The sequence below is a fragment of the Lactuca serriola genome, chromosome 9 (assembly GCF_051521515.1).
Source record: "Lactuca serriola cultivar US96UC23 chromosome 9, Lser_US96UC23_V15, whole genome shotgun sequence".
Classification (NCBI taxonomy): Eukaryota; Viridiplantae; Streptophyta; class Magnoliopsida; order Asterales; family Asteraceae; genus Lactuca; species Lactuca serriola.
The window spans coordinates 15,331,815-15,343,790 of record NC_136416.1 but is presented as its reverse complement, the minus strand read 5'-3'; the positions used below and the strand labels follow the sequence as shown (position 1 = coordinate 15,343,790).

At 31.5% G+C, this 11,976-nt stretch overlaps 3 protein-coding genes across 3 annotated transcripts; 1 reads left to right on the top strand and 2 right to left on the bottom strand.

The window, feature by feature from the left end:
- The first annotated feature begins 5,820 nt into the window (after positions 1–5,820).
- LOC145076746 (DNA-directed RNA polymerases I, II, and III subunit RPABC5) lies at positions 5,821–7,103 on the top strand. The gene is made up of 4 exons (XM_079022541.1): positions 5,821–5,975; positions 6,127–6,185; positions 6,651–6,745; positions 6,900–7,103. The coding sequence occupies exons 1-4, from the start codon at positions 5,940–5,942 to the stop codon at positions 6,923–6,925; spliced, it is 216 nt and encodes a 71-aa protein (XP_078878667.1). The 5' UTR covers positions 5,821–5,939; the 3' UTR covers positions 6,926–7,103.
- A 1,578-nt stretch (positions 7,104–8,681) lies between these two features.
- LOC145075370 (uncharacterized) lies at positions 8,682–9,659 on the bottom strand. The gene is made up of 4 exons (XM_079021640.1): positions 9,557–9,659; positions 9,343–9,467; positions 9,143–9,233; positions 8,682–9,040 (listed from the first exon to the last, which is right to left on the bottom strand). Exons 1-4 carry the CDS (start codon positions 9,657–9,659, stop codon positions 8,682–8,684), a joined length of 678 nt encoding a protein of 225 aa, XP_078877766.1.
- A 29-nt stretch (positions 9,660–9,688) lies between these two features.
- Positions 9,689–11,474, bottom strand: LOC145075369 (uncharacterized). Its single transcript, XM_079021639.1, has 3 exons — positions 11,466–11,474; positions 10,131–10,521; positions 9,689–9,864 (listed from the first exon to the last, which is right to left on the bottom strand). The coding sequence occupies exons 1-3, from the start codon at positions 11,472–11,474 to the stop codon at positions 9,689–9,691; spliced, it is 576 nt and encodes a 191-aa protein (XP_078877765.1).
- Between the last annotated feature and the right edge of the window lie 502 nt (positions 11,475–11,976).

Here is an 11,976-nt window from a genome sequence, read left to right as displayed (position 1 = left end):
GAGAGAAAGACATGCATGTCTGTAACACCCGTAGATCCGAGCCAATCAATTTAGAGACAATGAGCGTTAAAAATGACTTTTTGATAGAATATTATTTAGCATTAATAATCTTAACCAAAGTTATAGTATATGTCACAAGGATTCCATACATATAAAGAATGTTGAAATCCAACTTATAACGAAGAAGTTAGAACTCGTCGAAGTTTTACGACAGAACCGGCACATCATCGTGTAACGTAAAAAGTGTATTTTTGATAAGCTACTTTTAGCCTTAGAAATCTAAAAAAATTTGTAGTAGACATTAAACCGAGAGCGTGCATATAGAGAACACCCGAATCTGACTTCGTTTGAGAAAGTTATGATTTTTCTAAGATTTGACATAACAGTATAAAACTCAGAAATCGAATTTTAGATCGTTCAATTTTTAGCCAAAATGATCTAAATGAGAATTAAATATCTCATTAATATGAGTTAAACGATAAAAAGACAATCGAAAACGGAGGTCGTATGTAGAAGTTATGAATTTTACACAGTCGTTAACAATGTAATTCTCTCAGACTGTTAATTTAAAATCGGTCAAGAATTAGCCAATGGGGTCAAAAAGGAAAGTTGTAGATCTTGTCAATAACTATGCGTTGATATAAAGAACGTCAAAAACAAAGCTCATATGCGAAAGTTATGATTTTTTTAAAATTGTTTGTTTTACTTTCGTCCTGCGCCACGTGTCAGCACACCAGGCGAAGCCTTGGTGCCTACACAAGGCTCACGAAGTGAGAGGCCCCTAGACAACCTATAAATAAAGGCGCAAATCTCTCATTTCTTCACACCAAACCCTTTCTTTCTCTCCCAATACCCCAAACCCTCTCTTCCATGCCATAGCACTTCCCAATTGTTAGAGGTAGGGGTGGCAAATCGTGCTATTGTTTCGTCTTTCTGTCTGACACGACAATGTTTTATGTAACACGAACATGACACGACACGATATCGTGTTTTTTTAACTAACACGAAAACGATCGAATTAAAAAACGACAAACACGACACGACACGGAAAATATATTATATACTAAAAACTAATTTATTTAATGAATACTTTATCAAATATAACACAAAAAGCACGAAAAACACGACGAACACAAAAAACACGATAAAGAACTGCTAAATCGTGTCAATTTCATGCGAATTTTGAACACGAACACGACACGACACGACATCGTGTTTTTTATAGTTAACACGAACACGAATTCAAATTTCAGATTTGTCCCAATTTCGTTTCGTGCCGTGTATTTTTGTCGTGTCGTGTCATAAATTGTCACCCCTAGTTAGAGGCGAGTCCCGGAACGCCAGAAGGCTCCGAGAAGAAGAGCTTTCGGCTCAGAAGTTCTGCCCCTGCAGATCCCGTCTCTTAGCTAAACCCCCTTGTAAGTGAGTTATGCTTACCCTTATTTAAGTATAACTTATGTTTACGTTCATTATCGTTATTATGAACATATAAACAATATATGTTCTAAGTATTATAAATTATACAAAAGTGTTATTATAATACCTTTTAATTTCTCATGGTATGAGGAATTTGGTTTGAAGGGCCGCATAGGGTTGTTGGATTTCAGAACAACTTTAATGCCAAAATGGTCAATGCCCTCCGGTGTTTCATGTTTGACCCCTGCCTCTACATAGTAGTTGAAAAGTATTGTTTAACACTTATATAATACAATAAAAACAATATTGCTCATAGACCTTGAGTTAATGATAAATCTAGACTAATAATTAGTCGCAATAAAATACTAAATTCTAGTGATAATGATACTAGGTTTCGTCGAAGGAAAATACGATTGTTAGAAGCGAAACGCTGCTCGAATTTTGAGTCGTTACTTTAACAAGTGAGTGCATAGTTACTTTCATCTTACACATAAATATGAAATATTTAATATAAAATACGTTCTATATGTTCCAATTATCTGTGTTCTTGATATCTATGTTGGATGAACGATTTATACACGTTTTACTTGATTTAAACTATATATGTATTTTTATACCTATAAATATATTGGGTAAATATGGATAGATGAAATATGAGAGATGGAAGATGATATAAATGATGATAGGTGAAAAATGATGAGAATCCTTGACCTTAACTATGATTCAGTCATCTAGCGGAGTATAGACGACGACCACAAACTATTCTACATAGTCCAGTGGAACGCTAGCTGGCTCGCAACGTGTAGGTGTTGTGAACGATGTGTTCACCATATGTACTCTAAAAACTTGGAAACTATGAACTTAGTTCCTTACAAATGAACGTTGACAGTTATGGATTTAGTGTCATATAGATGGATATTGACAGTTATGGACTTAGTGCCTAACAGATAACATCGACAGCTATGGACTTAGTGTATATTGAATAGATCCTGGCAGCGATGGACTCCGTGCCTATTCCTTAGGACAATCCTTATGAATGAATGAAGGAAGAATAAATGATTCTTAGGGTAGATCCTTAAGAATAAAGAAGATAATGAGGATGGGAAGTTGGGTTAATTGTTTGATGATTAAACATCATAACTATATTATTGTGGGTTGAAAACCCTATGTACTCACCAGGTTTTCCAACCTGACTCACTCAGTTTATTTGTATCACATGTATCGATACGGAGACCCATTACACCGAGAGATTAAATGATATGTAAGTCATTAGTGTAAATGAATGTAAGGTCTATTTATGCTTATGTTTTTGTATTGACGATGACATCCCAATGTTTTAATATAAATAAAATACATTTCTTCGAAAATGCTTTGATAGTATTATTATCATGTTTTTCTGGGAACAAATTCCGCAATACTACATTTCAAAAAAGGATACTCTGATTTTAAATAAGCATAAATAATTTTTTTTAAATGACTCTGAATTTGGGGATGTCACACTTGGCAGCGTCTTGGTCTCTGTCAGAATGTCCTTTTTCTTCATTAAAAGTTTAATCCTTTAAGACCAAGGCTCATAACACCAGATCTAGTACCTAATAGCTTCATAATGGATAAAGTTTCCAACTTTATCCGTTGGGATGGTCCAAACAACCAAGATCTAGACATTAAGTCACAAAGGGACCAAAAATGCATCTTTCTTAATTTAATCTATTAAGTCCAAGTCTCTAACCTTTAGAAATGAATCAACATGATGTTTAGATGGATAAAATTTCCAACTTTATCCATAATAATGCCACAAACTTTTAAGATCTACACGTGAACATCAAAAGGGCCCAAAATACAACCTACTTAGCATGGCCAAGAAAACAAGCTCCAAGATGCCAACTTTCTTAATACAAATGGTCAAAATAGCAACTCTAGGTGCTTAGAATGAGATGGAGTCATTACCACTCTAAGCTTACCACCAAAATTGGACAAAAAACATAAAAAGGAAACAATAGCTAGATATATCATATGAGAAAGAAAGGTTGAAGCTTTTTACTTACAAATATCCAAAGAAAAGGTATGAACTTTATGGATCCTAGCTTGAAACAACATCCCTTGAAACCAACTATACTTTCTTGATTTTCAATCTTCATCAAATCACCACTAAATGCACCAAAAGATGTCTCAAGGAGAGAGGATAAGTTCATTTTATTCAAAGGAGGTTAGGGTTTCTCTAAATGAATGATATAGGGGTGTTGGAGGTTGAAAAGGATCAAATCTTAAGAGTTAATGGCTTTTATACACCTCAAAAACCCAAAAACGCGCAACCCACTGGGCCGGAGGCGCCCTGTGCTTTTTAAAGGGTGCTCTATGCTTTCCGATAAATTCTTGATTTTTTTGGTCAAATGATCATAGCTTTTTTGTTCTAGCTCTGCTTTCATTGATCTTTATATGCACACGATGGTATTGACAAGCCCCATAATTTTATCTACTTACTTTTAGCTTAAAGGATAGATAAAATAATTTATTAATACGCACAAAAGTATAGAATATTACTTTTCTCATGTTACCCTTTTGGCTTCAACGCACTATACAAGGGCTTAAATCACTTAACTAACATCGTCAACATCCAATAAGGTCTAAACTCTATTCCCTTGAAGCCCAAGACCTTTACCTGGTTATCACGATCCACTATCCTGAAATCAGGAACATTTGAAACTGGATGTTACACAACAAGATAAATGTTATGTCATACATAACTAAATATTTTCGTTTAAAAAATGAAAAGTTGGGTAAATCTGAAAAGCAACTGAAAATGTAAAGATTTTTCTACACATAAACAAAATATAAAGTTTCTTTCTGAATATTGGCTGATAAATGGTTGTGTTTTTATGTATTTCTCATACATAACTAAATATTTTCGTTTGTAATTTTTTTATCTAAAAAAAATTAAATTATAAAAACATCAATTTCTTGCATTTAAATTTTTACATGATGTAATTTTAAGATTTATTTTCATTTATCTTATATAAATATATTTACTTTTCAAAAAATATGATGTTTTATTTTTAAAAGAATATGTTATCAATAATAACATGTTGCTATTATATTTTAAAAAAATATAAGTATGCAATTTCGAGTTAAAGATAAAAATATGTTTTAGTTTTGATTTTATAAAATATAAGTACGATAAATTTTACATTGGTTCAATATAAAACTTTGATATTTAGTTTTAAAAAATATTTGGTTTTATCAAATTATGAATATATTCTTTAATAAGACATAAATATTTCAAATTAAAATTAAAAAACGTTTGTTAGCTAATAATTAATTAGGTTGCTATACATGTTAAGATAATTAACCATATGAATAATATGACATCAACTTCGTTAAATCATTTTATTTAATGGTTAATTATTTTAGCATGTGTAGCAACGCTGTTAATTATTAACTAACACATGTTTTTTAAGTTTGCTTCGAAAAGTTTATGTATTTACTAAGGAATATATTTAAAAATTGATAAAACTAAATAATTTTTTAAAATAAAATATCAAAAGTTCATATGATATAAAATTTACAGTACTTATATTATAAAACTAAAACCGAAACATATTTTTATCTTTAACTTAAAAATTCATATTTATATTTTTAAATAAAATGCAACATAATATTATTTCCATAATAATTTTTTTTATAATAACACGTCATATTTTTTCATAAAAACAAATATATTTATTTAAGAAAAATAAAAATAAATCTTAAAAACCTCATCATATAAAAATTAAAAAGTAATAAAATAATGTTTTTATACTTGAATTTGTTTTTAGATAAAAAATATAAAACGTCAATATTTAATTATGTGTTATAGTTTGATTATTTTAGATAAAGTCTAGACAACAAAAATTATATATATAAAAAATAAAATATATTTGCATGATGATTATAATTTATAAGTTTTAATTTTTTATTTATATAAATTTTACATTTCATGTAAAAACAAATATATTTCATAAATTTTTTTTATGTAAAACAATATTGTAAAAAATGAATGTAATAAATCCCAACTTTTAAAAAATATACAATAAAAAAGTTTTGAATTTTTTTAAAAAATTTTAAAAGAAAACATCAAGTTTCATAAAATAACAAAAATAGCCTTTATCTAAAATAATTTCAACTTTATTTAAAATAATTTCAACTTAATGGATCTATGGCATTGATATTCATGATAAATAGCATTTGTTTGCAAAGCTCGGTAGACATCATCATATAAAGTCTAAACACAGGTTTCATAAAAACCATTTTAAGGACAAACATACTTAAGAACGAAATTTTGTTTCTGTTTGTTACATCTTAACAATTATAACATGAGACATTTTTTTTGAACTCCAGCATCAAAAAAGAAAAATACTACTTAACAAGTATATATCTTTTTTTTTTTTCCTATGAATTTCTCTACGAGCTCAAATTATTAATTTCCGTCAATATCCCGGGTATATAAGCTATACAGTCATAGCAAGTCACATAGGGGGGAAACAAGGATGATTATTCCTGTTCGTTGTTTCACTTGCGGCAAGGTAAACCCTAGAACCCTAATTCTCGAATAATCATCTGTATTTTTTTTTTCCGATTAACATAAAGCGAATCATGTTTTTGTTCGTATGTTTAATGTTTCGTAACTTCTTTCGAGGACCTAATTTCATCGACAAATTTGTGTGTTTTTGTTAGGTCATTGGAAACAAATGGGACACGTATCTTGATCTTCTCCAGTCTGATTACACGGAAGGGTGAGGAATTCTCGATGCCTTTTTTTTTTTAATAAATCGAATGCTTGGCCTTAGAAGAACTGTGATTACGTTGCTGATTGCAATTATAGCCCTGTTAGTGATAGATTCAAGATTTTGAATATACAGAGAATATTGGTATTTACAGCATCTTACAGTTTTCGACTCTGTATATTTGCCCCTTTTCTGAAAGCTGGAATCTAAAGCTGGACACACTAATATCAACTTCTAAATTGATAAAATTACAGAAATCTGATGAAGAAATTTTGTTAAGAAGCACAGTAAACTTTGTTACTTCTCTCCTATGGACGCATATCGGCATATGCATACTCTTTTTTCTTATCTTAACTTTACATATCATGGTGCTAACTCCTTCTGTTTATAACTTTTCACCTTTATTGGCTGTGTTCATAAGAACTTTGATTCATTTATAATTTATGGTCTTTTTTTTTCTGTTGACTCATGCAGAGATGCTCTTGATGCTTTGGGACTTGTCCGTTATTGTTGCAGAAGAATGCTAATGACTCATGTTGATCTCATCGAGAAGCTTCTGAACTACAACAGTAACCTCACTCCCTGTTTCTACATCAAAAATTCTTTTCCACATTACATATGAAGTGATTATTATATTTAAAGCCATAATTAATCCAGTAAATTTTGGAACAGCCATTGTTTCTTTTTTGCTCTTACACTAACAAAGGTGGCATTCTGTTGCAGCATTGGAGAAATCTGATACGAGCTGAGGCCTTGTGAAGAATGTTTTGGATAAACCTAAATAGCTTCCCTAATATATGATAAATTGTATTGATTAAACGAAATGGATTGATGTTTGGGTTGTGTTCGTCTACTGTGGGAATATTATTTTGGTTTGATGGATTTGTAAACTTGTATCTTTTTACAAGGGTTGTAGATCCATTTGAAGAGCATTGAGTTCTAGTTTATAGCTGCATTTATTTGGATGTTTTGAAAACACTATATTCAAAATAAACATTTGAACACTTCTTCAGAAATCACCCTTTAGATCATATCATCTTTAATATACGTAACGCAATATACACAACTTAAGTAACCCCTTCCTAAATCACACACTCGGGAAAAAGATATTGGTGCATTTAGTTATGGAAAAATGAGGTGTTTTTAGGAAAAAATTTCTAAGAAAAATGAGAGTTTTTAAAACACGTTTAGTTCAATGATTATTCTAAAAGTTTCATAGAAAAAGAAACTTTTCCGAAATTACAAAGAACTTAGAAAATTTTAAAGAACTAATAATTATTATTTTTCACTTTTTTTTAATTCAATTTAATATATATATATATATATATATATATATATATATATATATATATATATATACAACCACCCTCACACCACCCCAACCCTACAAACACACACCCACACCCATCACCACCACTATCGTAATCACTGACTCACCACCACCTCCATCGTGATCATTGTCAATCACTACTACCGGCATTACCACAACCACCACTACCACCACCATCTCCATTATCCTTGCCACTACCAACACTACACTACAACCCACACCCATTTTTTATGTTGGTGATCCACAAGCCAAATGAACCACCCTCTTAGCCCATTTTAATTTGGATACACATGACGACACATTCATCTTAGTTATAATCACATATGAATGGATGCAACATGTACATTGTTCTAAATAACACTTAGTTGTTTATCATTGTTCTCTAAAACAAAAAATTAAAGATACACACCTCTTTAGTTCACAAAACACTTATTTGCATCTAAAACAAAGCAATTAAAGACCTTACCTAGCTAGATACTAGACGAAAATAGATACAAAGAAAGTAGAGTAAATACATATTAAAAGTATTAGCAGATACAATCACATGCTAAGGAAAAGACAATGACTCCAATCACTCCATCTAAATACTTTTGAATTACACTGAGGTTTGAACCACAGGAACACTGTAGATTTAACGAGGTCAACCACTTTAGTAGGAGAATTCTGGATTTGTTGAAAATTCGATCATTTCACACATTCCAAACATCCCATAATATGCCATAACAAATTCCCAACAAGATGTTCTTTTGTTTTGGATAATTTCCCCAATTAGACACAAAGTTTAGGATCTCCTTAACCTTGCTGAAATCGACCTTCACCACTATCCCACGCCATCTAAGAATCCATACCCAAATTGTTTTCGCATATGGGCAGTCACAAAACAAGTGATCTATGTTTTCTTCTTCATTCTCACAAAAAAAAACACCTGCAATTGATTCAATGTTTACTCTCTTATTTTTAAGTGTAGTAGCAGACATGATCTTATCCGAAAACGCTCTCCAAAAAAACATGCTACCTAGGCAGGAACAGACGGGGGAACTGACAGTATGTGTTGCCAATTTTTTTCTGATCAAACATAATGTAAAACCGAAAAATAATTCATTACATCTAATACAAATAAGTGATCCATTACATAAAAGTTAAAAACATAACAACGATCTATCATCTATTACAATTTAAATTTGTCCTCTTCGTGCATACATCTTTTGAAACTGTTCCATTACTTTTTCATTCTTAACTTTCACAAGTGCTTCAGTCTCAACATAGCAAAGCAATGCGTCAGTCAAAAACTCATCGCCAATTTTGTTATGCAAGTCGCTATTCAAGAGCTTCATCTTCCAAAAACATTTTTCTACACTTGCGGTCGCTACAGGTAATATCAAAGCCAACTTTAAAAACTTATAAACCAAAGGATAAGACCGATGTTTCCCCGTACTAACCATTAATCGAGAAAGCTCGGAAATTCCTTTCAAAGTGGTAAACCGCTCATCTTTGATGCAAGAGTGATAAAATATCTCAAGTTGTCCTTCAAGATCTATCAAATCCAAATCATCAAAATCATACTTGTACAACTTAGCCAACGTTAACAACTTTGATTTGTCAAATTGTACAAATGAATCCTAATGTCTCAAAGCACCCATGTATTCTAGCAACTGGGTGCTTGTTTCACTAAATCGATCCTGATATTCTGTAAGTTGAATATCCACCACCGTGTTGAAGATTTCAACCTCAAAATGAAATTTATTGGTCTTTGTGGTCATACGGTTTCTCACACCAACATAAAATCCTCCATTTCCAAAGTGGCAATATTGTGTGTTTGAAAAAAAAAGATGATACCTTTAGCAAAATGCTAGCAAACCCCATGTCTCTTAAAGATTGCAATGCATCCATTGTCCTTCTAACCATCGAAGTCGCTTCTAAAATTTCTAGATCTTTTTTATGAAGTTGCTTTGATAATGTATCTGTGAGGGTAAAATGCCATACATCATATATAAGTAAAACACAAACTCATAAGATTTAAAATATGCTAAGATTTTGAACGCTTGTTGACGTTTTGCCAATGACCCTCCATCTACTTTCACAGATTCTAAAACTACAAGAACATCCGCAAACAACTTCATCAAACTTGTGAGTGTATTGAAATGTGACCCCATCTTGTATCTCCCGCTCGAACAAGTGTAGTCTATTGATTTAACCCTCTTCCTGTTTCAAGTTCACCACTACACAAGCCTCTTTGCACCCTTTCTCTTGCTTGTTCCCGTAGTAAGTCTTTTCTTTTACACGAGGCACAAACAACATTAACCACCAACGAAATTTGCTCAAAAAAATCACTAACACCATCATGGTTCTTTGATACAGCTACAACCAGTAATTAAAGTTGGTATGCAAAACAATGTATATAAAAAGTTGTATCATTCTCTTGTAATATCAAAGCTTTCAAACCATTGAATTCTCCTAGCATATTGCTAGTCCCATCATAACCTTGTCCTCTTATATATATATATATATATATATATATATATATATATATATATATATATATATAACACATAAAGCTAATTAAATTAAATTGAAGTAACAAAAAAGTAAAGAATAAATTACATGACTAATACTCAATGTATTACTTGTAAGTATTTCATTTATGACGTTTTTGAGTGTCAAAGAGGATGTATCATTCACGTACACAACTCTAATGAATCTTTCCTTCACAAATCCAAGACTATCGACATATCGCAAAATAATAGCCATTTGTTCCTTTTTTGAGACATCGTTATATTCATCAACCAATAATGTGAATACATCTCGACTAATATCTTGATGAATACTCAAAAGTACTTCTTGTGCAAAACATTGCACAAGTTCTTTTTGAAATTTAGGGCAAGTAAGTTGATTGTTTTTAGGAGCATTTTTTAAAGTATTGTTGAAAATATCTTCACTAGTCTCTTGAATGGCTTTTAACACTTCAATATAAAGCCCTCTATTTTCCGAGTTAACCGACTCGTCATTACCACGAAACTGTAAACCGAATTTCAATAAAAGTCTAACAACAATAATAGAAAGACGTAATTGCACTTTATATTTATGGTCATCCGCTTCGGTTTGCCTCCTCAAGACTACATTAATAGCTTGTTTTTCTCTCAATAAAAATCACACTTTTCTCTTGCTTTGTTGTGAAAACTATCAACATTGCCCACATGAGTATGAAATGCATTTTTTATTCCAAGTATCAAAACCTTGGGAAACAAATGCATATCTCCCTCATTTGTCCCATGAGGTCTCCACACACATAATAATATAAACAATATGTTTTCTCTTTCTTTTTCACACTATATTCCAACCAATCAAAATTGTTAACCCATGAAGGAACGAAGCTTCTTAATGATCTATCACCTATTTTCATTTTTGGAAACTTATGTAGCCTTATTTGATAAGGTCCTTGAAGTAAATATGCCATTTTTACATCATCTCTTATATTTAAGTCATACCTTGTAATCTTTGGCCTGTCCGTCGGGTCCTTTGGAAGATCTTTCAAATCAACACTATCATTAGTTTCATTAGATCATGGTGTTTGTGGAATTGCATTAGAAATCGAAGGGATTGATTGATTGGTGGTTGGTGTTTGGGAAGATCCTTCACCACTTTCATTAGGATTAGGTCTTGGTCTTTTGGTAAGAAAACCGCCAAGGGTAACCTACAATTCAACATTAAGCTAAATAACTAATAATTTCACCAAATCATCCAATAGCTTCAATAAAAAGTAAAAACATACAAATTACACCAAATCAAAACTGAACTTCAATAAAGACAATAAGACATAGCAATTTTATTTCACCAAATCAATCAACAAGTCAATAACATCAATAAAAACATAGCAATTTCACCAATTCAAGATAAAAAAACATAGCAATTTCGATTTCAACCTAAACAAATTGGTAAAATTTCAATCTTCAAACACTTACTTGCTTCATTCTTAGGTAGGGCTTGGAGTCGAATTGAACAAATGGGAATCGATTTTTGCTACTCAATCAACAAGACACTTAAGAAATTAGAAGGAAATAGCAATGTAACTCATGGAATCATCAAGCAGCAAGCGAAGTCATCGAGTCGTCAAGTGAAGTCGCTGATTGCAAACACAGTGCGTCCGTCCCTGTTAGTGTCAATGTTTTCCTTTCTTTTTCTTTTTGCTCCTGTCGATTAATTGTCTCCCATTCTCCCAATTGGATCAAAATATCCAATTATCCAAATGCCATTGGGCTATTTTAGTTATTTTTTGGCTAAAACTAATAGGATTTTTGGATTAGTAATTAATAAGTTTAAGTTATAAAGAAATTTTTGGGCTTGGTTGATCCAATAAAGTGGTAAATTTTTTTTATGCAGTTGCTAATTTTTTTTACGTAGTTGTCATTTTTTTTCTACGTAGTGTGCTTAAGCTTCCAAGATGATTTCCCCTCCTTCTTCCTTCAAGGACAC

Bases quoted from the DNA above. Each gene is read 5' to 3' on its own strand.
- LOC145075369 (XM_079021639.1), bottom strand. The intron at 9,865-10,130 runs GTAATACATTGA...TACTGGTTGTAG, and splicing joins CATAAATGAAATACTTACAA to CTGTATCAAAGAACCATGAT.
- LOC145076746 (XM_079022541.1), top strand. From the start codon at position 5,940: ATGATTATTCCTGTTCGTTGTTTCACTTGCGGCAAG. The intron at 5,976-6,126 runs GTAAACCCTAGA...TGTTTTTGTTAG, and splicing joins GTTGTTTCACTTGCGGCAAG to GTCATTGGAAACAAATGGGA. The intron at 6,746-6,899 runs GTAACCTCACTC...ATTCTGTTGCAG, and splicing joins GAAGCTTCTGAACTACAACA to CATTGGAGAAATCTGATACG.
- LOC145075370 (XM_079021640.1), bottom strand. From the start codon at position 9,659: ATGGGGTCACATTTCAATACACTCACAAGTTTGATGAAGTTGTTTGCG. The intron at 9,468-9,556 runs GTCAACAAGCGT...TTACCCTCACAG, and splicing joins TGGAGGGTCATTGGCAAAAC to ATACATTATCAAAGCAACTT. The intron at 9,234-9,342 runs GTATCATCTTTT...TTTCATTTTGAG, and splicing joins TTGCTAGCATTTTGCTAAAG to GTTGAAATCTTCAACACGGT.